Consider the following 24,580-nt stretch of genomic DNA (forward strand, 5'->3'; position numbering starts at 1 on the left):
TGTGTCCCAGAGGGATAACATTTCTCCATGCTTGGACTTGGAGAAGAGTCTCTAATCTTTATTAGGATATTTCTAGACCAGCCCCACTGGGTTTTACCTGATGTTTTTCTTGATATTTTTCTTATCAAAGCCCAAAGGACAATCCCATGTGCTCACTCCTTCATGGAAAATCCTTCCAAGATGTATCCCATCATTTCTGTCCCATCCCAATTCATTTCCCACTCTGTAGCTGCTCTCAGACCCCCTTCATCTGAGGGGAGGGTTGGTGGTTCTTCCAAGGTATTTTTGGGGAGACTTTCAGCTGAATTTTCCATGTCTGTGCTGTGATTTCCTGGTGTGTTCCAGAGGGATAACATTTCTCCATGCTTGGACTTGGAGAAGAGTCTCTAATCTTTATTTGGGTATTTCTAGACCAGCCCCACTGGGTTTTACCTGCTATTTTTCTTTATAAAAGCCCACAGGATAATCCCATGAGCTCGGTCCTTCATGGAAGATCCTTCCAAGATTTATCCCATCATTTCTGCCCCATCCCAGCTGATTTCCCACTCCGTAGCTGCTCTCAGACCCCCTTCCTCTCACCCCATCCCAAATGTGCGAGGGTGGATTTGGGGAATCTCGGAGCGTCGGCCCTCACGAGCAGCCTGTGGAAAGACTGCCAGGAAAAATGTCCATCATGTTTTGCCACAGTGGGAAACACGAGCAGGCACTTGGAGCCTTAAAAAAGCAATAATTGATTTTTCAATCAGCTTGGCATTTAATGTGCTGGGAAGTGGAGTAAACACGACCGAGCCATTTAGGCCCAGACGTGTTTTCAGCTCGTTACAAGTGAACAGGCCTTGACAGGGAGTTCCAGAAAAGTGGAAGATCTCTCTCTCTCCTCTCTCCTCCTGGCTCCTCACTTTTGGATTGTAGGAAGGCTGTGGTGGCATCCAGAGCTCTGTTTGTGTGTGGGTCTGTCCCCTGTGGAATGGCAGAGCCCTCACCTGGCAGAGCCGCTGCAACCCCGTGTCACATGTGAGCCTCAGAATCACTTCCCACTAAAATATCCAAGGATTCTGTGCTCTCTGAACCCCCCCTGTCGATCCATATCTCCCTCTTTTTCCATTCCTGCTTCCCATTTTCTGCTTTTGAAGTCTCTCTGCTCCAAAGCCTCACCCTGGGCTGGTTTTGCTGCAGCTCCCTGTGGCGGTATCCTGACGGGCCCGGCTGGGGTGATCCTGTCCCCGCAGTATCCGGAGCCATATCCCCCAGGGAAGGAGTGTGACTGGAAGCTGACGGTGTCCCCTGACTACGTCATTGCCCTGGTGTTCAACGTGTGAGTACCCAAGGCTTTGGTGCCACTGGCACCACTGGGAACGGGGACTGGGGTGGCGTGGTGTGGGTGTGGGTGTCCTTCCCTCTGGGGAGGAGCCAACCCAAAGGTGGTGGGACTGTCCCAAACCCCTGGATAATCTATTCCCAGACTTTTTGTGGGGGGAGATCCTCATATTCCAGCTGCAGCTCCTCTGTGATGCGCAGAACATGACTTGGGGCAGCAGCTCTGGCTCAGGCTCTCTGCTCCTCACTCCATCCCCACTCCTCAATTCCTCAGGTGTGGAAGGGAGGCAGGAATGTCCTCCCATGTGTCTGGCAGGATTTTGGAGCAGGAGCAGCTAGCAGGAATGTCCTGCTCCATTGTCTGGAATGTCCTCCAACAGGAGCAGTTAATCCCTGCCCTGGGGCTGCACATCCCAGGACTTCAGCCCGGAGTTCTCCCGGGATGGATCCCTAATCCGAGCTCTCTTCCTTTGCTTTGCAGCTTCAGCCTGGAGCCTGGCTATGATTTCCTGCACATCTATGATGGGCCTGACTCCCTGAGCCCCCTGATTGGGAGTTTTTATGGCTCCCAGCTCCCGGAGAGGATCGAGAGCAGCAGCAACAGCCTTTTCCTGGCGTTCCGGAGCGACGCCTCCGTCAGCAACGCCGGCTTCGTCATCGAGTACACAGGTGAGGGCTGGGGGCACCCCTGGCCCTGCAGGTACCTGGGCCTTTTCCTGTGCTTGTTCCCAGGTTATTCCACCTCGCTGGAACAAATGGGAGAGGCTCTAGTGATGCTGAAATTGTCCAGAAAATAAATTGCTGGACGCGGTGGGAAAATGCCTTCAGGAGTAATCCTGGTGTTTGTCAGCCCCAAAGCAGAGGTGGAGGGAGAAGGGGAGGTGATCGTTTCCCACTAGAATATCCTAGGATTCTGTGCTGTCTGAAGCTCCCCTGTCTATCCATACCTCCCTCTTTTTCCATTCCTATGGTTTAGAGGAATGGAGGGAAAATGAGTTCAGGAAGAGGGATCCTGGAGGTGGAAGAAGAGCCAGGGCACAGAAGTTTGATAAGACCAGTGGAAAATGTTACATGGCTGAGGATCTGCTTCTGGTGGGGACTTCCCTGAACAGAGAAGGAAATCTTTAGGGTTTTAGATTCCCAGAAAATATTCCTTTATTTCCAGGCTGTATTTTGTGTAATCCTTCTTTAGAATTGAAACAGTTCTGTCTCCTCCTTAGTGAGCAGAACTTCACAGGATCACAGAATTCCAGATGGTTGGGGTTGGAAGGGACATTCCAGATCATCCAGTGCCACCCCTGCCATGGGCAGGGACACTTCCACTATCCCAGGGTGCTCCAAGCCCCATCCAACCTGGCCTTGGATATTTCTGAGGATGGGGCAGCTTCTCCTGTGCTAGGGCCTCACTGCTCTTAAAGAACTGGGAAGTGACAGGCCTGGAATGGGGAAAAAAGCGAGAAAAAAGGAGCTTTGGCAGGTGTATTCCCTGTGTGTGTTTGTAGAATAGGTGGAAGAACAGAGCTGTTACAAACTGGAGTGAAAAATCCACTCTGAAAACCCAGATCTGATGAGTCAGGGCTGTGCAGAGTGGAGAGAGAAGGATTAAAAAAACGGGGAGAAAAAAACCCAGAGGTGGAAAGGAATTGATCCCTCAGGCCTGCTCGGGGCTGTGTGGATTAGTTTGGAGTGTGGGAAGAGGCAGGGATGGCTTCAGGTGTCCTGTGGAAGGTGGCTTTGCTTCCATGGCACAGCACTGATGCCTTAAGAGGCCTCCCAGGAGCAGAGACTGGGCAGGAGTAAGGGAATCAAGGCAGGGATTTGTTTGAAAGGCCTTCAAAGGTACCCCTGGGAGCCAGAGGCCGCTGCCGAGATGGACCCCAAGGTGGACGGCAGGGCACGAGTTCTTCACACTGTTATAGGTTTGGTTCATTTGCATAGCAGGGTGAATTCTCCAATTAAAGCTTCAGTTAATGAGGTCATTCCCCTCAGCTTGCCCCCCTTTAGAGGCTCTTTGGTTGACACATTTTGGGCCTAGGATGGTCTGGGTGTCCCTGGAGAGCAGGCCCGGAGAGGCTTTGTTACAAACAGGCCACAAGAAACTTCAGAGTTACTCACTGGGCAGGATTTGGAAAACAGAAAAGTTAAAACCTAAGGCATCAATCCCTGCTCCACTGGAGCCTCAGGAATTTGGAAGTGTCTCAGGACAGAAAGGCAAGGCTTTAACTCAGGATCTCTCCATGAATCATCTCCTGAACCAGGCTCGTGTTTGTGGGTCTCGGTCACACGTGGGCGATTCCCTCTTACAGAAAAACCCCTGGATAAGATTCCAAAGCTGCTTCCAGTCCATTAAAAGATCCTTGGTGTGAGGGGCTCACTTGGAGTTGCCATTGCCAGGAAATGCTTCTCTTAAATATTTGGGATGAATCCCAGAATGAAGATTATTAGGGAATCAGCTGAATTGCAATAAATGGTTTGTATCTGAGCCTGTCACAAGCCACAGACCTCGTTAAGAATATTTTATTATTCACACACTGATATTTCTTAGCAGAGCCTTCATTGGTGAAGCTGAGTTATTTGGAGAGCTTCTCCCAAATTATCACACACCAAAATTAAAATAATTTATTGTCATTCCCAAATTTTGGGAGTACTGGGGACTCTCCATCAGTCCCTGCCTCCATCCCAGAATCTCCAGGCTGGTCTGGTGCTGACCCCAGGAGCAGGAGGAGTTTGGGATAAAGGACAGGAAGGAATTTCCAGGCTGGAGACTCCCAAGTGAGAGATTTTCCCACACTTTTTAGCAATTCCTGGCTCTGTTATGGGCCAGGAGTGAAGAGCCATGAAATTGGAAGCAAATGAAGCACAACTGATTCCTTTTCACCCTTCCAGGGGAACAGGAAAAATCCCAACCCCCAGCCTGATTTCCAATTTGTTGTTGTTATTTCACTGGAATTATTTTGCCCATCCTGAGCTTCTGCACAGAAATGCAGCTTTGCTTACAGGTGATTTCAGGTGGAAATTCCCCATGGAAAACCATCCTGGAAAATTCCTTGGGAGCTGTTTAAAAATACCCAGCTCTGTTTGCTGCTCAAACAGTTGGAGCTTGACTCAAGAAAGTGGGTTTGGAAATCAGATGTGGCCCTTGGGAAAAGGAATCCATGGACCTGGAGTCTCCTGGGAGCCAAACTCCCAGGGATGCCAAGGCTCCACTTGGTCCTAAAATTCATAATAAGGAATGAATTAAAGAATCCCAGACTGCTTTGGGTTGGAAAGGACCTTAAATCCCATCCAGGGGCAGGGACACCTTCCATTATCCCAGGTTGCTCCAAGTTCCATCCAGCCAGGCCTTGGACACTTCCAGGGATGGGGAATCCACGATTTCTCTGTGTCAGGGCCTCCCCACCTCAAAGAGGATTTGTGCTGTTCCCAGTGTGTGGTGGCTGTGGTGGAAAACTCATCTTGGAAGGGTTTTTTTTGGGATTGCTCCAAGGTTTAGCTCTCAATCTCAGGCTGAGCAGGTGAGGCTGTGCTGGAACACCCACATGGAATCCTGACCTCCTGCTCCTGGCTTTTCTTTGGGAATGGGGAGGGGAGGCACAGAAAATCCTGGTTTCTGTGGGGTGATGAGCCAGTTCCCGTGACATTTTCATCTTGATGCCTTTCTAAACCTTTGGCAGCCTCAATCCATGTTAATCAGGAGAAAGTCCTTGAGTTTGGAAGTGAAAACAAACCAGGAATTCTGCACGGGCAATCCTGTACTCACTTCCTAGCCCAAGAAACCCCAGGCTGGGGAAGCTGTGGCTTTCCCACATCCCTTTTTTGGCAGCCAAATATCAAATATTTCCTGAAGTTGAGCTCCTGCCTCCCTTGGAGCCAACTGCTGAGGATCAGGGATCAGGACAATTCAGCTGGGAATGTTCCGTGTGCCAGGATGCAGCAACCTCCAGGATGAGGGGTGTCCCTTAGGGGGCAGAAATGATGAAAAATGAGGAAAACACCAGAAAATCAGCAGGGCCTGTGGCTCAGCAATCCACCCCCACCCTTCTCCAGCAGCTGATGGAGTGATTTGAACATGGAACGTGGTGATTTTCCAAGGAAAGGCTGAGCCCAAGCCTGTGACAGCCGGGTGGGAGGTGGAGTGACAACCTGAAGAGCAGCTGGTGACAGGAACAGCACTGAGACTGCTCAGGGAAACCTGAGAGGGACAAAGGGCTCGGTGTAGGGAACACTCCAAGAGGGAATGTTGGCAGCTTGGAGAAACAAAGCCTGGTGGAGTGGGAAAAGCTGTGGAAAAGCTGAGGAAGTGTTTCATTTGGAAGTGACCCCTGAGCCGTGGTGGCCTCTGGCCGTGCAGCTGCTCGTCCTCAGTGGAATTTCCAGCAGGAATTTGTCCCCTCCAAGGGCTGGGATGACCTTTAGGAATATCCCAGGGACTGGCAGGAATGGTGAGGGCTCCCTTCTCCAGGATAAGGATGATGAGGAGGGAATGTGTCCATCGGAGCTGGCACAGGACTGGAACAAATGTGGGTCCCAATTTCTGTTGTCCCAAGATCCCAAACACTCCTCACATCCAGGTTTGGGTCTGGCTGCTCACACACAGGGGAAAAATGGGATAAAATCGTGTTGGATTCTTTCCTGCAAGATATTCCTGAGGATGAGAGCTTTGGGAAGCTGCAGGAATTCTGCTTCGAGGCTCACGTGTGTCTCTTCCCACAGATAAACTGGGACACCCTGCTTGGGAAACAGGAAAGGAGGAAAAGCAGTGCTCAAAGCATCCAAAATTTGTGCATCAAGACCCCACTGCCCCTGGGAGAACCCAGGATTTCAGGATCTAAAGGCTGAGGATCCAAATGTGTGATGGGCAGTGGGAGCTGACCAATCCGTGGCTCCCAAAACAGGGAATCAGTGCTCTGGGGAAAAAAAAAAATCCCATTTTTTTGTGCCCTCTTCACTTGGATCACCTGGTGCAGCTGCTGTGGACAGGAAAGCAGGGGATAATTGGATTTTTCAAGCAGAAAAGCAAAAGCCAGGCCTGTGGGCTTTGCTGTTTGCTGTTTGTCCTTCCACACCTTCTCCAAAATCGGAGAGCCCCTGATTGAATGCTTAACCACACTTGGGTTGTTCCCAGAGCCTCTGCTCTCAGAAGAGCCCTCGTCTTTAATGAGCAATTTCCAAATGACAAAAGAGCAGGATTAATCAAAGCCTCTAATTATATTGCAGGCAGGGAAAAAAATAAAAGAAGGGGGAAAAAAGCAAAAAATAAAAAAGCAAAAAAAAAAGGCAAAAAAAAAAACCCTTAGAAGAAGAAGGAAAGAAATCTCCAAGTCCTGACAGCTCTGTAGTGTTCCCTGGAATTTTTATATGGAAATGGAATTTTTAACTCTTCAGAGCAGAGGGTTTTTCACTCTCTACCTGCCAGGAGGGTGGAGCAAAGTGGGGTTTGGCCTCTGCTCCCAGGGAACAGGGACAGGATGGGAGGGAATGGCCTCAGGCTGTGCCAGGGGAGGCTCAGGGTGGACAGCAGCAGGAATTTCCTCATGGAAAGGGTGGTCAGGCCTTGGACTGAGTGGAATCCCCACCCCTGGATGTGTCCAAGGATGTGGCACGAGGAATAAATTAAAGAATCCCAGACTGCTTTGGGTTGGAAAAGACCTTAAACCCATCCAGCTCTGTAGGCAGGGACACTTTCCTCTATCCCAGGTTGCTCCAAATTCCCTCCAGTCTGTTCTTGGACACTTCCAGGGATGGGGAATCCACAATTTCTTTGTGCCAGGGCCTCCCCATCTCAAATATTTGTCCTCGTGGCACTCGGTGCTCTGGGCTGGTGACAAGGTGGGGATGGGTCACAGCTTGGATTTGATGATCCTGGAAGGTTTTTCCAGCCTCAGCGATCCTGGGATCGGGTGAAATCAAAGCTTTGCCTCACTGCTTGGATTTTGGGTGCTCCTGGGAACTGGAGCCTCCCTTTCCCAGTGCTGAGCACCACAGGAGGGGCTGGAGCAGCTGGAGTCCAGACCCTGCAAACGGGGTGAAAATCCCAGAAATTCCCAAATGAAAAAAAGCCTTTTTCAAGGAGTTTCTTAACTCCCATTCAACTGATCAAAACAGCAGAGGAGCTGTGCCAGAGCAGTAAAAATCCCGGGAATTCTTTCCCTGCAGAGAACCCCCGGGAGTCCTGCTTTGACCCGGGGTCCATCAAGAACGGCACCAGGGTGGGCACGGACCTGAAGCTGGGCTCCACCATCACCTTCTACTGTGATGGGGGCTACGACATCGAGGGGGGCCCCACCCTCACCTGTGTCATGGGAGGGGATGGAAAACCCACCTGGAACAAGCCTCGTCCCACCTGCACAGGTAAATCCCGAGGGAAAGGGGAGCGGGGAAGGATCTGCCCCCGCAGCAAGTCGCCCATGGAAAACTGGCTGGTAATTCAGAGGGGTTTTCTCAGTGTTCTGTAGGGTTTTAGGGTTTTTAGAGGAATTGGTTTTCATCGTTTTTTAGGGGTTTAACAGCTCTTTGAGCAGGAGGAGCTGGTTTCTGTGAGGTTTTTTAACTTTCTTTGGAGACAGACAGGAAACTGGACACATGGCACATCCCGAGTCTCTGGCACAGGGCAGGAGCCAGGAAAAACCTTGGCTAAACCTGATCCTTGCTAATCCAAACCCTCAGTCTTGGGCTCCTGAGCAGGGTCAAAGCTCAGTGACAAAAAAAAGGGGTTTTTTCCTTAGGGTTTTTTTCCTTAGGGTTTCCCTGTGGTTGTTTTGTTTTGTTTTCTGACTTTGTGGTTTGCAGTCAGACTTGATCTGAGAAGGGAATCAAGAGGCAGCTGGTGGGGGAAGGAGTGAAATCCCCGATTTGGGAAGGCTCTGGCAGGGAGGACACTGAGGAAAGGTGGGAAAAGGGAGCTCATCCTGAACTGTGAGGTGGGGAACAGTGCAAATTCCGTTTGGTAGTTCCATGTGGAGCCAGCACGAGATTGGGTTGGGATAAAGCTGATTTTTCCAATGAGAACTTTCAGGGAGCAGCACCTGGAGTGGGGAATGGTGGCTGGGGACATTTGCAGCTCCAGGGATGCTCCATGATCCTTTTCCTTGCAGCTCCCTGTGGAGGTCAGTACACTGGCTCAGATGGAGTTGTCCTGTCCCCAAATTATCCCCAGAACTACACCAGTGGCCAGGTGTGCCTGTACTCCATCGTCGTGCCCAAGGACTACGGTACCGTGTTTGGGATTTTTTGGGGGGGATTCTTTTGTGCTGTGCAACTCTTACTTGCTGGGGTTTTGATAATTTTTTAATTATTTAATCGATTAAAATTAAAAATGTAATCATTTTAATAATAACTTTTAACAATTGCATCCAGAACTGGAGATGAGGCAGATTGGAAAGGAGCAAGTGGTGCTGTTGGGTGCTGTTAGAGCCAGGGAAAATCCTGGATTTGTCCAGGTTTTGTCCAAAGCTCAACCCAACGGGTGCCAGTTACAGCTAATAAATGACTCCTGTCCCTCGGTGGAGCTCTGCAGCTCGTGTTCCGTGGGCAGGGCAAGGGGATGAGTCACAGAAAATTCCCAGTGGGCTGGGAATCAGTGGGAAGATGTTGTGGCAGTGAACCCGGGGGAGGCTGGTGCTGCCTCTGGAATTTGGGGATAAATAAAGGGCTCCCGTTTTTCCAGGCTGTCACTCAGGCCTTGTCCCTGCCTGGAATGAAGGCAGCTGAAACACGGGACAAAGGCTGTGCTGGGGAAATAGATCCCAGTTTGGAATGCTGGGAATCCTGGGGGTCCTGTGCAGGGCCAGAGGTGGCCCTCGACGGTCCTTGGGGTCTATTCCAGCTCAGGGGATTCCATGAATCCATGAAAATGCCTCAGCTCCATGGCCTGGATGTGTAGGGTGGTGCTGGGGACAGCGGTGGGGTCATGAGTGGGATGACAGTGGGGACAGCAGTGTGGGGACAAGTGTGGGGACACTGGGGACAGCGGTGTGGGGACAGCAGTGTGGGGACACTGAGGACAGTGGTGTGGGGACACTGGGGACAGCGGTGTGGGGACAGCGGTGTGGGGACAGCAGTGTGGGGACACTGGGGACAGCGGTGTGGGGACACTGGGGACAGCAGTGTGGGGATACTGGGGACAGCAGTGTGGGGACACTGAGGACAGTGGTGTGGGGACACTGGGGACAGCAGTGTGGGGACACTGGGGACAGCAGTGTGGGGACAGCAGTGTGAGGACGGCAGTGTGGGGACACTGGGGACAGCAGTGGCCGGTCCCAGCCCCCTTCCTGTCCCTGTCCCCCTCCCTGTCCCCCTCCCTGTCCCCGCAGTGCTCTTCGGGCAGTTCGCCTTTTTCCAGACGGCGCTCAATGACGTGGTGGAGGTGCACGATGGCCCCACGCAGCACTCGCGCCTGCTCAGCTCCCTCTCGGGCTCCCACACAGGTATGGGGCTGCTCCCTGGCCCTGGTCCTGGCCCTGACCCTGGCCCTGGCCCTGGCCCTGGCCCTGCTGGGAAAAGCAGCTTTGTCACAGCTGACACCCAGCACCTGCTCCGTGTGCGTTGCTGATTCCGTCACCTCTGTGTCTCCCGTTTTCCGTTCTCCCCATCCAGGGGAATCTTTGCCGTTGGCCACCACCAACCAGATCCTCATCAAATTCAGCTCCAAGGGTCAATCCACAGCCAAAGGCTTCCACTTTGTCTACCAAGGTGAGTTCAGGTGTGTTCTGGAAGTGTCCTCGGGTCGCTCCCAGGGGTGTCCTGAGTGTCTGGAGCTGCTTTTGGTGTCTGGGGGTTCTGAGCAGGGAGTGTCACAGGGAATTAGGATTCCTTAGGGAGCAGAGCTCTGGCAGGGCTGGCTGGCTGCTGTGGCTACTTCATATTCAGCCCTTTCATTCCCACTCAGCCTCAACCCTGCACATCCCAGGATTAGCATCAGCCCCGTCGTGCCCGGAGTCACGCAGGGAATTTGGAGATTTATCCTGCAGCAATTCTTCCCAGTGGCGTTTTTAGCACTTTGCTGGGTGTAAGCAGCTGAAATCCCGTCTGGCAGCTTGGAAATCCTCCCTCTGTGCATGTCACAGCCTCGGGGCTCTCACACTCCTGCCCCTTGATCCCCTCAGTAACAGCTTTGTGCTGCACTGGTTGAGCACAGCTCGGGGATTTTATGGGAGTAAATAGAAAATGATGCACGGAACAGTGGGAAAACAGAAGGGATTTCTCACCCATGTGCTCCTTGGAGTTATCTGTGGGAGCATCCAAGCTTTTGCTGCAAAGAGGGGACAGACACTGGCATGACCTGAACCTTCTCCAGGGGTGAAGTGAAGCATGGTTTGGATTTTGGAGTCTTTAGGATCTGTTCTCTTGAGTTCCTGCCTAATGAGTGTGAAACGACCGTGGTGGTGATTCGAATCTTCAAAGAGCTCGGCAGAGCAAAGGTTTGGATGAAATCTGGGAAGGTTTCCTCCTCCCTCTGCAAGAGCTGCATGGGAAGCAAGAGGAAAAGAGCCCTGATTGGGACCTGCCTGGCCAGACTCTAATTAGCTCAGCACTCATAAATTTAAAGCAACTCAGAGGAAAATATTAATTGACTTCTTCCTTGGCAATGGACTCTTTTTTTGGTGAGTTTTTCTCCTCACTTACCTGCCAGACTCATTCCTTGCTTTGGCTGTAATTCCCAGTACTCAACAGGAATATCAACAATTTCAGCAACATCACAACTTAAATCCCCCTTTTTTCTCTTTTCCAAAGATTTTTTCCCGTTGCTGTTCCTTCATGGCCGTGAGGCCCAGGGAGCTGAGGAACCCAAGGAGTTCCCCATGGACAAACCCACTTTTTGGGAAGTCACTGCCAAATCCTTTGGTTTCCCTGAGTCAAAACAACCTTGTAATGTGATGATGAATTCTCTGCAGGGAGGCAGCAGGTTCTGGATGTCCCAGCTGCTTTTCTTTTCCAGTAGAGAATAATTAAATCATCAAGGTTGGATAAGATCTCCAAGATCTTCAGTCCCAACCTTCACCCAAGTGCCCCGGTGCCCACCCAGCCGTGTCACCAAGTGCCACCTCCACTCGGTCTGGCATGGAACCAGTTGAGCTCGGGTCACTTGATCTGACAGGACTGGGAGTGAAATGTTCTTCCTTCACAGTGGTCGTGCTTGGATTCAGCCCCTCTTTGGGGTTTAGGAATAATCAGTTAATGGTCATACCTGGATTCAACCAGTCTTTGGGATTTAGGTACAATCAGTCACTGGTTATGCTTGGATTTGACCAATTTTTGGGATTTAGGTAGAGTGGCCATGCCTGGATTCAGCCCCTCTGAGATTGAGATACTTTTGGGTTTAGGTATAACTGGAGATGGTCACGTTTGGATTCAGCCCCTCTTTGGGGTTCAGATGTTTGGGGTTTACATATCATCAGTCAGTGGCCATGTTTAGCCTCAGCCCCTCTTTGGGGTTTAGGAGTTATCAGTGGTCATGCTTGGATTCAGCCAATCTTTGGGATTTGGGAATTATCAATGATCATGCTTGGATTCAGCCAATCTTTGGGATTTGGGAATTATCAATGGTCATGCTTGGATTCAGCCAATCTTTGGGATTTGGGAATTATCAATGATCATGCTTGGATTCAGCCCCACATTGGGATTTAGATACTTTGGGGTTTAGGAGTGATCAGTCAATGGTCATGTTTGGATTCGGCCCCTCTTTGGGATTTAGATACTTTGGGATTTAGGTGCAATCAGTCAGTGGTTATGCTTGGATTCAGCCAATCTTTGGGATTTGGGAATTACCAGTGGTCATCCTTGGATTCAGCCAATCTTTGGTATTTGGGAATTACCAGTGGTCATCCTTGGATTCAGCCAATCTTTGGGATTTGGGAATTATCAGTGGTCATCCTTGGATTCAGCCAATCTTTGGAATTTAGGTATAATCAGTCACTGCTCATGCTTGGATTCAGCCCCTCTCTGAGGTTTAGATACCTTGGGATTTAGGAACAACCAGTCAATGGCCATGTTTGGATTCAGTCCCTCTTTGGGATTCAGATACTTTGGGGTTTAGATACATCAGTCAATGGTCAAGCCTGGACTCAGCCAACCTTGGGGGCTTAGATAAAATCAGGCTGTGACTATGCTTGGGTTCATCCCCTCATTGTGATTTAGATACATTGGGGCTTTAGGTATAACTGGGAAATGGTCCAGTTTGGAATCAGCCCCTCTTTGGGGTTCAGGAACAATCAATGGCTGTGCTTGGATTCAGCCCCTCCTTGGGGTTTAGGTGCAATCCGTCAACGGCCATGTTTGCATTCAGCAAAAACTCCTGCAGATACTTGGGGATTTCAATGTAACACCAGCAGAGCTTTACTCCAACAGCTGGCATTCCCAAAATGTTCCCTCTAACGCTCTTGTGTCTCCATTCCCCTGCTCCCTGGCAGCCGTGCCCCGCACCAGCGCCACGCAGTGCAGCTCGGTGCCGGAGCCGCGGCACGGGCGGCGCCTGGGCAGCGACTTCGCCGTGGGGGCCGTGGTGCGCTTCGAGTGCAGCCCCGGCTACGGCCTGCGCGGCTCCCCCGCCATCGAGTGCCTGGCCATGCCCGGGGCCCTGGCACAGTGGAACACCTCCGTCCCCACCTGCGTGGGTAGGTGGCACCGCGGCCCGGGGGGAGGCGGGAACGGGTGGGGTCGCGCTGGGAAAATCAGTGGGGTCGTGCCATGGGTTGTCCTGGAAGTGTCCAAGGGTTGGATGTTGGTGATGACTGTGGGTGTCTTCCCTGGGTTTTCCTGGAAGTGTCCAAGGGTTGGATGTTGGTGGTGATTGTTGGTCTCTTCCCTGGATTGTCCTGGAAGTGTCCAAGGGTTGGATGTTGATGATGATTGTGGGTCTCTTGTCCTGGAAGTGTCCAAGAGCCGGATGTTGGTGATCCTTGTGGGTCTCTTCCCTGGGTTGTCCTGGAAATGTCCCAAGAATTGGATGGATGTTGGTGATGATTGTGGGACTCTTCCCTGGGTTGTCCTGGAAGTGTCCAAGGGTTGGATGTTGGTGATCCTTGTGGGACTCTTCCCTGGATTGTCCTGGAAGTGTCCCAAGAATTGGATGTTGGTGGTGATTGTGGGACTCTTCCCTGGGTTGTCCTGGAAGTGTCCCAAGAATTGGATGGATGTTGGTGATGATTGTGGGTCTCTTGTCCTGGAAGTGTCCAAGAATTGGATGTTGGTGATCCTTGTGGGACTCTTCCCTGGGTTGTCCTGGAAGTGTCCAAGAATTGGATGTTGGTGATCCTTGTGGGACTCTTCCCTTTGTTGTCCAGGAAGTGTCCAAGGGTTGCATGTTGGTGATGATTGTGGGTCTCTTGTCCTGGAAGTGTCCAAGAGCTGGATGTTGGTGATGATTGTGGGACTCTTCCCTGGGTTGTCCTGGAGGTGTCCCAAGAATTGGATGTTAGTGGTGATTGTGGGTGTCTTCCCTGGATTGTCCTGGAAGTGTCCAAGGGTTGGATGTTGGTGGTGATTGTGGGACTCTTGTCCTGGAAGTGTCCAAGAGCTGGGTGTTGGTGATCCTTGTGAGTCTCTTCCCTGGATTGTCCAGGAAGTGTCCAAGGGTTGGATGTTGGTGATGATTGTGGGTCTCTTGTCCTGGAAGTGTCCAAGAGCTGGGTGTTGGTGATCCTTGTGAGTCTCTTCCCTGGATTGTCCAGGAAGTGTCCCAAGAATTGGATGTTGGTGGTGATTGTGGGTGTGTCTTCCCTGGATTGTCCTGGAAGTGTCCAAGGGCTGGATGTTGGTGACGATTGTGGGTCTCTTGTCCTGGAAGTGTCCAAGAGCTGGGTGTTGGTGATGATTGTGGGACTCTTCCCTGGATTGTCCTGGAAGTGTCCCAAGAATTGGATGGATGTTGATGATGATTGTGGGACTCTTCCCTGGATTGTCCTGGAAGTGTCCAAGAGCTGGATGTTGGTGATGACTGTGGGACTCTTCCCTGGATTGTCCTGGAAGTGTCCCAAGAATTGGATGGATGTTGATGATGATTGTGGGACTCTTCCCTGGGTTGTCCTGGAAGTGTCCAAGGGTTGGATGTTGGTGATCCTTGTGGGACTCTTCCCTGGGTTGTCCTGGAAGTGTCCAAGAGCTGGGTGTTGGTGATGATTGTGGGTGTCTTCCCTGGATTGTCCTGGAAGTGTCCAAGGGTTGGATGTTGGTGATGATTGTGGGTCTCTTCCCTGGGTTGTCCTGGAAGTGTCCAAGAATTGGATGTTGGTGATCCTTGTGGGACTCTTCCCTTTGTTGTCCAGGAAGTGTCCAAGGGTTGGATGTTGGTGGTGATTGTGGGTGTCTTCCCTGGATTGTCCTGGAAGTGTCCCAAGAATTGGATGTTGGTGATGACTGTGGGTGTCTTCCCTGGGTTGTCCTGGAAGTGTCCCAAGAATTGGATGGATGTTGGTGATGATTGTGGGTCTCTTGTCCTGGAAGTGTCCAAGAGCTGGGTGTTGGTGATGACTTCCCTGGGTTGTCCTGGAAGTGTCCAAGGGTTGGATGTTGGTGATGATTGTGGGTCTCTTGTCCTGGAAGTGTCCAAGAGCTGGATGTTGGTGATGATTGTGGGTCTCTTGTCCTGGAAGTGTCCAAGAGCTGGGTGTTGGTGATCCTTGTGGGTCTCTTCCGGCTCGGGGTATTCCGTGGTTCTGCGGAAAAAATCAACAGCAAAACAAAGCATTAATGAAATGTAAAAATCTTCTTTAGAACCTCTTGCAGTTCTGCCCAGGGAGGTTGTGGCTGCCCCTGAATCCCTGGAAGTGTCCCAAGGCCAGGTTGGATGGGGATTGGAACAATCTGGGGTAGTGGAAGGTGTCTGGGTGAAAGGACTTGGTGATCTTTAAGGTCCCTTCCCACCCAAACCATTGCATGATTATCAGATACAATACAAAGCAGTTTGCTCTTTGAATAAGAGCAGTTTAACCCCAAATTCCAGGGAATTGACATTTTCACCCAATACTCACTGTGAGATCTGAAACAAACATCTTGCATAAATCAGATCTGGCGGAGAGCAGCTCCTGAAGATCAGCCCTGTGTCTTCCCCACTCCCAAGAAATGTGCCAAAAGTCGCCCAAAAATTACTAAAACCAGGATTATTCCTGCAAATCTCACCCTTAAATCACAACCACTTCTTGATTTCTCCTCATGGGAACAACATTTTTAGCACAAAGCCGATTCCTTCCCTTTCCAACGGCGCTTTCCTCCTTGCAGTGCCCTGCGGGGGGAACCTGACGGAGCGGAAGGGAACCATCCTGTCCCCCGGCTTCCCCGAGCCCTACCTGAACAGCCTCAACTGCGTGTGGAAGATCACAGTCCCTGAAGGAGCAGGGATCCAGGTACAGCTGGGACAGAGGGGGGACACTCGGGCTCTGCTGCTCACAGAGAGGCCACGTGTTGGGAAGTCTCTGCCCCTCGTAGGAAAGGGATGGATGGGTGTGGAATTCTCTGGAATCAGGGGTTCATTTAATGCCAGGAGTGGGCAGGGAATGATTGGTGATCTCAGGGAAGGGTTGGAGCTGTGCCTGGGGGATTTAGGTTGGATTTAGGGAAGGGTTCTTCCCTCAGAGGGTGCTGGGCACTGCCCAGGCTCCCCAGGGAATGGGCACAGCCCCGAGGCTGCCAGAGCTCCAGGAGTGTTTGGACAGCGCTGCCAGGGATGCCCAGGGTGGGGTTGTTGGACTGGATAATCCTGGTGGATCCTTCCAGCTCAGGATATTCCATGATTGTGTGCCAGTGTTATCCACAGGCTGCTTGCACAGGGAATAGCAGATCCCAGGCAGCCCCATCCCCTCTCCTGATCAGACACCAGGAATCCAAACACAGAGCCAAGGTAGAACAATTTTTGTCATCCCCATCCAAACCTGACAGCGATTCCCAAAGGATTCTCTTCCCTGCCACATCTCCCAGCCTCAGTCAGGGTTGTTCTCCCACCCCTGTGCAGGGCCAGGGGCTGGGCTGGGTGATCCTTCATCCCTTCCAGCTCAGGACATTCAGTGATGGATTTAAACACATTTTTGCCTCCTGTGTGTGGCAGGGCAGTGGGGCTGTGCTGGTGGGACACAACACCGGGGGGATTTGGGATGCAGATCTCCACCCTAATGAGCTATTCAGCATTAAAAGGGGGAATTTTGGGTGCAGATCTCCACCCTGATGAGCTATTCAGTGTTAAAAGGGGGGATTTGGGGTGCAGATCTTCACCCTGATGAACTATTCAGCGTTAGAAGGGGGGATTTGGGGTGCAGATCTTCACCCTGATGAACTATTCAGGTTAAAAGGGGGGATTTGGGGTGCAATCTTCACCCTGATGAACTATTCAGCGTTAGAAGGGGGGATTTGGGGTGCAGATCTTCACCCTGATGAACTATTCAGGTTAAAAGGGGGGATTTGGGGTGCAATCTTCACCCTGATGAACTATTCAGCATTAAAAGGGGGGATTTGGGGTGCAGATCTCCACCCTGATGAACTATTCAGCTTAAAAGGGGGGATTTGGGGTGCAGATCTCCACCCTGATGAGCTATTCAGCATTAAAAGGGGGGATTTGGGGTGCAGATCTCCACCCTGATGAACTATTCAGGTTAAAAGGGGGGATTTGGGGTGTAGATCTCCACCCTGATGAACTATTCAGGTTAAAAGGGGGGATTTGGGGTGCAGATCTTCATCCTGATGAGCTATTCAGCATTAAAAGGGGGGATTTGGGGTGCAGATCTCCACCCTGATGAACTATTCAGCTTAAAAGGGGGGATTTGGGGTGCAGATCTCCACCCTGATGAACTATTCAGCTTAAAAGGGGGGATTTGGGGTGCAGATCTCCACCCTGATGAACTATTCAGGTTAAAAGGGGGGATTTGGGGTGCAGATCTTCACCCTGATGAACTATTCAGGTTAAAAGGGGAGATTTGGGGTGCAGATCTTCACCCTGATGAGCTATTCAGTGTTAAAAGGGGGGATTTGGGGTGCAGATCTTCACCCTGATGAACTATTCAGGTTAAAAGGGGGGATTTGGGGTGCAGTCTTCACCCTGATGAACTATTCAGCATTAAAAGGGGGGATTTGGGGTGCAATCTTCACCCTGATGAACTATTCAGGTTAAAAGGGGGGATTTGGGGTGCAGTCTTCACCCTGATGAACTATTCAGCATTAAAAGGGGGGATTTGGGGTGCAATCTTCACCCTGATGAACTATTCAGCATTAAAAGGGGGGATTTGGGGTGCAGATCTTCACCCTGATGAGCTATTCAGCGTTAGAAGGGGGGATTTGGGGTGCAGATCTTCACCCTAATGAACTATTCAGGTTAAAAGGGGAGATTTGGGGTGCAGATCTTCACCCTGATGAACTATTCAGGTTAAAAGGGGGGATTTGGGGTGCAGATCTCCACCCTGATGAATTATTCAGGTTAAAAGGGGGGATTTGGGGTGCAGATCTCCACCCTGATGAACTAATCAGCATTAAAAGGGGGGATTTGGGGTGCAGATCTTCACCCTGATGAACTAATCAAGTTAAAAGGGGGGATTTGGGGTGCAGATCTTCACCCTGATGAACTAATCAGGTTAAAAGGGGGGATTTGGGGTGCAGATCTCCACCCTGATGAACTATTCAGGTTAAAAGGGGGGATTTGGGGTGCAGATCTCCACCCTGATGAACTAATCAGCATTAAAAGGGGGGATTTGGGGTGCAGATCTTCATCCTGATGAGCTAATCAGCATTAAAAGGGGGGATTTGGGGTGCAGATCTCCACCCTGATGAACTATTCAGGTTAAAAGGGGGGATTTGGGGTGCAGATCTTCACCCTGATGAACTAATCAGGTTAAAAGGGGGGATTTGGGGTGCAGATCTTCACCCTGATGAACTATTCAGGTTAAAAGGGGGGATTTGGGGTGCAGATCTTCACCCTGATGAACTAATCAGCATTAAAAGGGGGGATTTGGGGTGCAGATCTCCACCCTGATGAGGTATTCAGTGTTAAAAGGGGGGATTTGGGGTGCAGATCTCCACCCTGATGAACTATTCAGCATTAAAAGCCGTGTGAGCCACACGGGCAGAGCCGCTGGCCCCAGGATCTGTTATCCCAGCAGAGCTGCAGTGGGATATTTACACAATCACAGCTCTGCTGCTCCTCAGCTCCAGGTAAAGGAGCTCTCTGTAGATATTTTGTGGCCTTTATTGTCCCTCTGCAGCAGATATGAAACCCAATATCAGGAGATAAAGCCCCCCCTGAGCTGTGTCCCCACGCTGCCCCGTGCTGGGTGACACAGGAGGTGGATTCTGGAGCAGGATCATTCATTCCTCACTTATCTGAGGGATTTTTTTCTTCCTCTTTCCCACCACTCTGTGAGGTTTTCATTCCTGAACTGCTTTGATTTCCCTGCCGTGTGTTTGGTGATGGATTTGGAGGGATCCCCTCCCTGTGCAGCTCTCAGCTGCTGGCACTGTTGGGTTTCTCTGGGCAGGTTTATTCCAACAGCAGCTCAGGAATTCCTACCTGGAGATTCTCACCTGGAGATTGTCACCCTCAGCCCCCACCCCCAAGCCTGCCCCTGGCTCTGGGATGGGCCCTGGGGGTTCACAGTGAAACCCCACAAGCCTGGGGTGATATTTTGAACCCTCTGAGGCTTTTGCTGTGTCCAGTGCTGCAAATCCCCCTTTTCCTTCGGTTTTGAAGCCATTTAAAACAGTGTTTTCCAAAGCTCTCCTGTCCACCTGGAATTTGGCCACTTTCAACCCCCTGAAATGAAGGAGGATCCATTTGTTGGTTGGGTTTTTTGTTAGGTTGGGGGTTTTTCTGCTTGGGTTTTTTTGTTGTTGTTCTATTTTTCACCCCTTTTCCTGTTGGATGGGATCTTTTCCAAGGGAAATCGACACTTTGGGGGCTGGCACAGAATGCAAGCAACCAAAACAAAGTGGATTTTGTGGCTGTGCTGTGCCTTGGCCAGGCTGTCAGTTCAGTTCCCAGGTTTAGGGTGGGATTTGGGGAAGAGCAGGACCGTGGTCCTTCAGTGTGACCCAGTCCTCTGCTACAAAAGAAGGGGAATTGGGGTGAAATATTAAGAAGAAGTTTTTTATTATGGGGGTGGAATAGATTGTCCAGGGAGGTTGTGGATGCTCCAATCCTGGAATGTCCAAGGCCAGGTTGGACAGGGCTTGGAGCAACCTGGGATAGTGGAAGGTGTGGCAGAGATTTTGGGACAAGAGGAGCTTTAAAGTCCATCCCAAACCCTTGAAATTCTTTGATCTCATGTTTGTGGGGTCCCCAGCAGTGCTGAGGTCTCCACTTCCACCAGGATCTGCTGTCACCTGGTCACGACCCATCAGCTTCCCTGGGACTTCCAGGGGGAGAAAAAAAAAAGCCCTTGGAGAAAATTTGGGCTCCCAAGACCTAAAACAGCTGCAGGAGGGGTCTCGGGGCAGTCCCTAGGGAGGGAATGACCCTGGAGCTGGAGCTGGATCCATCCTGGCCCCGCTTCCTTTGGATTCTCCATTATTAGCTCCTCATTCCAGCACGGCTTCACCCCCTTTTCGCACAACAATTAAAGGTTAAGCAGCTGTAAATCAGGGGAGGAGGTGAAATTGAAGCTTTCTTGGTAGCAGCACTCAGGATTTTTATGTAATCAGGGTAGGAGCTGGCACTTGTGCCATGAATTATTCATTCCCGGAGCAAACCTTCCTGAGCGAATTAATTTATGCACGTGGCAGTAAATAGATGCAGATCCCTTGTGAATCCACATGTCAGACTAGAATTAGGACCTTAAAAATGTTTATTCCGTGAAGTTGGAGTGGGGAGGGGGGGGGGGAAGAGAGGAGAATAAATAATTGAGGCTGTGTAAGAGCAAACAAAACGCTCGTTGTCACTCCACTTCCCATAATGTAAATCACAATAGGGGTGGAATGAGGCAGGGAAAAGGGAAAAAGGGTCAGAGGGAGCAGTGATGGCTCCGTGGGGGTCACTGCGATTCCTGCTGGATGAACTCCGCTCATTTTCTGCTCAAAAAAAATACTTGGGAGGAACTTTAGAGCCGGTTTTATTACCCGGAGTAAATCAAGGAGGAAATGGGTTTAAATGGCTGAAGCGAGGGGGGTTTTTTGATTCGTTCCTTTTCGAAAGGGGTTTTTTGATTTGATGTTCGGCAGGACAGAGGCAAGTGGGGAATTGGGGTGGGTGAGGAAATTGATGCCTTTTCCTGGTCTTAAAATCAAGAGTCAAACACAGTTAGAAGGGGAAAAGGGATTTTACCTTGGGATTTATTTTAAGGATCCTTAGGTGCACACATCCAGGACAAATGCATTGAAATGCACCCCACAATGCACCCCCAAAAGATCTGGTGTATCATTATAGGTGTTACTAATTAGCAGATCTATCAAAGATTCCCCAAGGAGAGGCTCAAGTGAGCCCCCCTCCCCAAGGAGCCTTCCCCTGGATGGTTCTATCTGAGTTTACAGAATGTGTTCTGGAGAGGACCTTGGGCTCTGGGGCACACTGATCCCTGGCTACGAAGCTTCTAAAATGCTGAGCCTCTCAGCTTGACAAACAAGGCCAAGAATGGAGGCAAAAAGCACTGAGAATAGTTGTAAAAAAGGTATAACAGGGGTATAAAAGAAAAGGCAAAAAAATCTTCATGGCATCAAAATCAGGGAATAAGGTTTGGGGAAAAAAGGAGGGAGTTCAAACGTGTGTAGTAGTCAAGGTTTGAGGGCACTGAACTCTCCTCACTGCTCATTTTTCCCAATTTTCCGGCGCTCTCCACGTTTGGAGCCAGGTTGTACAACTCATTTATGCTCCTGATTTGTCTTTAAGGGTCCTTTGGGAGTTTTTTTGCCTGGCAGTTTAATTTGAGATACCCAGTGTTGGAAAAATCTCATCGAGAACTTGCAGATTCAATCAGGATTTTCCCCAAAACCGTTGGGTTTTGCTCAGATTTGCTGCCTCGCTCTCACCCCATTCACCAAACTTGGGTTTTTCATGGGACACTGAGTGCTTTGAACCCCCAGCATTTGGGATTTAGGCAAAATCCATGTTCATGGTGATCCTGGCAAACAAAGCTGTGCAGGTCCACGGAGATCCTTGCTCAAGCATGAGCTGTTTTTCAGTGGAAATGCAGATTTTGGTGGAAATGCAGATTTCAGTGGAAATGCAGATTTCATTGGAAATGCAGATTTCAGTGGAAATGCAGATTCCTCAGCTCTCCAGATGCTTCTCATCCCAGGATTTGTGTTGATGTTCCAACTAATGGAGTCAAGCAACTTCCTAAGGCCTCCAAACCTTACGGGGCATGGCAGGGAAAGGTGAAATCTGAAAAAGCAGCTCAGTGATGTCTCTGAAAGCTGAGGAACAAGGCAGGAACTTGATTGGGTTTTTTAAATCCTGTTGTTTCATGTGAAGGGGTTGGGGTTTATTTTAGCTCTCAGGTTGCTCTCATTTGAAAGGGTTCAAAGCCTTCGGGGATTTCTCCAAGCAGAGGATAAAAAGACTGGGATTGTCAGCAGCTGTAAATGAGCTGAGCAGCTCCAGCTCTGGAGCAGCAGCAGAAATCAGCATTCCTGTTTGGAAGTTTGGGGGAAAATAGCTGGAAAAGCCCTGTGGGAATGGTCAAAGGCAGAAATCTCCAAGTTTCACCCATGCTGAACCCCCAGAGTGTGTTGCTAACTCAATTAGCGACCCTTTAATTGCTGTTAATCTGATTTATTACCGTTTTTGCAGGAGTTGTGCTGTTATATTTTTTTTTCTATTTATTTTGTTTCTCCCTGCAGATCCAGGTGATCAGTTTTGTCACGGAGCAGAACTGGGATTCCCTGGAAGTGTTTGATGGGGGGGACAACACAGCCACCATGCTGGGGAGCTTCTCTGGTACGTGCCAGTCGAGCCCAGTTTTATTCTCCTCACAAAATAAAGCTGAACTCCATCAAAAACTCGGAATAGATTCAAAGGGAATCGTGTGCTTTGTTGGATTGGGAATTTCAACCCTGTCTGCCTGTGGAAAAGTTGAGAGGGAGCCTTAAACACAAAAGCAGTGGGGTTTTATTCCTGGGAATGGGAGTTCCCTCAGCTCTTCTGGGATGTGAGGCCACCACACCTGGCAGGGTGACCTGACCTGGCTGATGTGCCCCAGGACAGCTGAAGGGTTACAAAACAAACTTTTATTTTTCCTTGGACGCTGAGGAATTGTGGCTTTCAGCAGAGCAGGGATGAGCCAGGCTCCAGGAGCTTTGAGAGGCTTTCAAATGGCAGGACAGCAGCCCAAAATCTCCTTTATTTTAACAAATGTGCCCAAAGCACTCTGAGCCTGGCAGGAGAAGGGGCTGGGCTGGAAGTGCCTCGTCCTGCTGCTGCAGCAGCTTCCAGGGAATGAAGGAATCCGGAATTTCCATGGACCTGTGCTCCACCCACGCTGTTCCCCATCCCTTGATGCTTTTTGTCTGGCCATGGCGGAGCTCCACAGGCTGAAATCCAGGAGCAGCCCCTGGAAAGGCCCTGGGTATTTCTCAGTTGGCCTCATTAGAACCTGATCAAAACCGAGAGGAGCTCGTTAAGCTGAAAGGACTTTGTGTTCCCAGCCTCTCCTGCCGCCAATCTCCGAGGAGGAGAGGGATCCTCTCCACTGTCTTTGTGCTGCTCTTGTTTTCCCAGGAACCACGGTGCCTGCACTGCTCAACAGCACCTCAAACCAGCTCTACCTGCATTTCTACTCCGACATCAGCGTCTCTGCTGCCGGATTTCACCTGGAATACAAAAGTAAGAGCAGTTCCAGCCTTGATCCCGCTGCTCCCGGGAGATGGGGAGGTGTTCATGGGGCTGCTGCCTCGGGGAAGTGGGAGAGGGAGCTGCCGTGGCTCCCTGCTCTCAGGGAGAGAGTGTTCAACGAAGAAAAGATGGAGCAGAGGGCTGGGGTGACCCTCGTGGTGCTCTGGTGGCACCTCCTTGTGTCCTCGTGGTGGCAAAGTGGTAAAAACTCGTGGGTACAGGGCTGGGATCTGGGCTGGGCAAGTGCTGCTGGCCAGGGGCTGGGAGGCTCTTGGCATTCCCTGCTGGAAATGCGTCCTCATCCCAAAAATCCTGGCTGGAAGGGCCCTCAGGGGTCATCCCTGCCGAGGAAAGCAGGGTCAGATGGGAGATTAGTTTGATTTGCACGTTTTTAATGCAGCCTGAGCTTGGAAAAACTGCAGGGATGGGGCTGCACAAACACCCTGGGCAGGCTCTCCTCACAGGCTGAGCTTGGTGTTATCAATGTTATCATTGTTATCAATGTTATCATTGTTATCAATGTTATCAATGTTATCATTGTTATCAGTGTTATCAGAGTTATCAGTGTTATCAATGTTATCAGTGTTATCAGTGTGGGTTTGTGCTCTGGGGTGCAAAACGAGCTGCAATATTTCAGGTGCTGCCTGATGGGTTTTGGGGTGTTCCCCTCCCTCACCTGGATGTGCTCCCTCCCATCCCTGCATCCCAGGGCACTCTGAGCTGGATCCAGGAATTCCTGTGCTTTGAGCACAGAGGTGTCCAGACCCTGGACAGGATCATTTCCATGGGGGTTGATCCATGCTCCTTTTCCAGCCTCCAGCTGAGGGAAGCACCTTGGCACAACCTCTGGAAGCTCTGAGGTCGTGTGGGCACCCACTCCTTTCTCCCTTTTTTGGGAGCTGGAATTAAATTAATGGTTGAAAACACCTTAAAAAGGTCTTTAAGGTCCCCTCCCACCCCAATTTTGTGGTTGTGTGGAGCACTTCAGTGGGTTCCTGGTTAGGAATGATCCCAACATGTTCTCCCAGCAGGCCTCATGCCAGGTTTTTTGGGGAATACAGACCCCAGCACGTGGTTAAATGTGGTTCTAGACAGAGAATGTGTTTTTAAAAATAAATCCCCAGGGGTGGGAGTACAAACCTGACTGAGGCTGGGAGACGTGGCAGGGAAGAGAATCCTTTGGGAATCGCTGTCAGGTTTGGATGGGGATGACAAAAATTGTTCTACCCTGGCTCTGTGTTTGGATTCCTGGTGTCTGATCAGGAGAGGGGATGGGGCTGCCTGGGATCTGCTATTCCCTGTGCAAGCAGCCTGTGGATAACACTGGCACACAATCATGGAATATCCTGAGCTGGAAGGATCCACCAGGATTATCCAGTCCAACAATCCCACCCTGGGCATCCCTGGCAGCGCTGTCCAAACACTCCTGGAGCTCTGGCAGCCTCGGGGCTGTGCCCATTCCCTGGGGAGCCTGGGCAGAGCCCAGCACCCTCTGGAGGAAGAACCTTTCCCTAAATCCAACCTGAA

General features: G+C 50.6%; 1 protein-coding gene across 1 annotated transcript in view; it reads left to right on the top strand.

Moving 5' to 3' along the window:
- CSMD2 (CUB and Sushi multiple domains 2) overlaps positions 1-24,580 on the top strand; it is a 368,722-nt gene that overhangs the window by 272,766 nt on the left and 71,376 nt on the right. The window contains exons 29-38 of the mRNA XM_069036010.1: positions 1,177-1,315; positions 1,799-1,986; positions 7,474-7,668; positions 8,412-8,528; positions 9,630-9,743; positions 9,913-10,008; positions 12,726-12,929; positions 15,532-15,656; positions 22,063-22,159; positions 22,940-23,044. Coding sequence (XP_068892111.1) covers positions 1,177-1,315; positions 1,799-1,986; positions 7,474-7,668; positions 8,412-8,528; positions 9,630-9,743; positions 9,913-10,008; positions 12,726-12,929; positions 15,532-15,656; positions 22,063-22,159; positions 22,940-23,044 — 1,380 coding nt within the window. The remainder of the gene's footprint in view (positions 1-1,176; positions 1,316-1,798; positions 1,987-7,473; positions 7,669-8,411; positions 8,529-9,629; positions 9,744-9,912; positions 10,009-12,725; positions 12,930-15,531; positions 15,657-22,062; positions 22,160-22,939; positions 23,045-24,580) is intronic.

This window comes from Aphelocoma coerulescens, chromosome 23, assembly GCF_041296385.1.
Source record: "Aphelocoma coerulescens isolate FSJ_1873_10779 chromosome 23, UR_Acoe_1.0, whole genome shotgun sequence".
Taxonomy (NCBI): domain Eukaryota; kingdom Metazoa; phylum Chordata; class Aves; order Passeriformes; family Corvidae; genus Aphelocoma; species Aphelocoma coerulescens.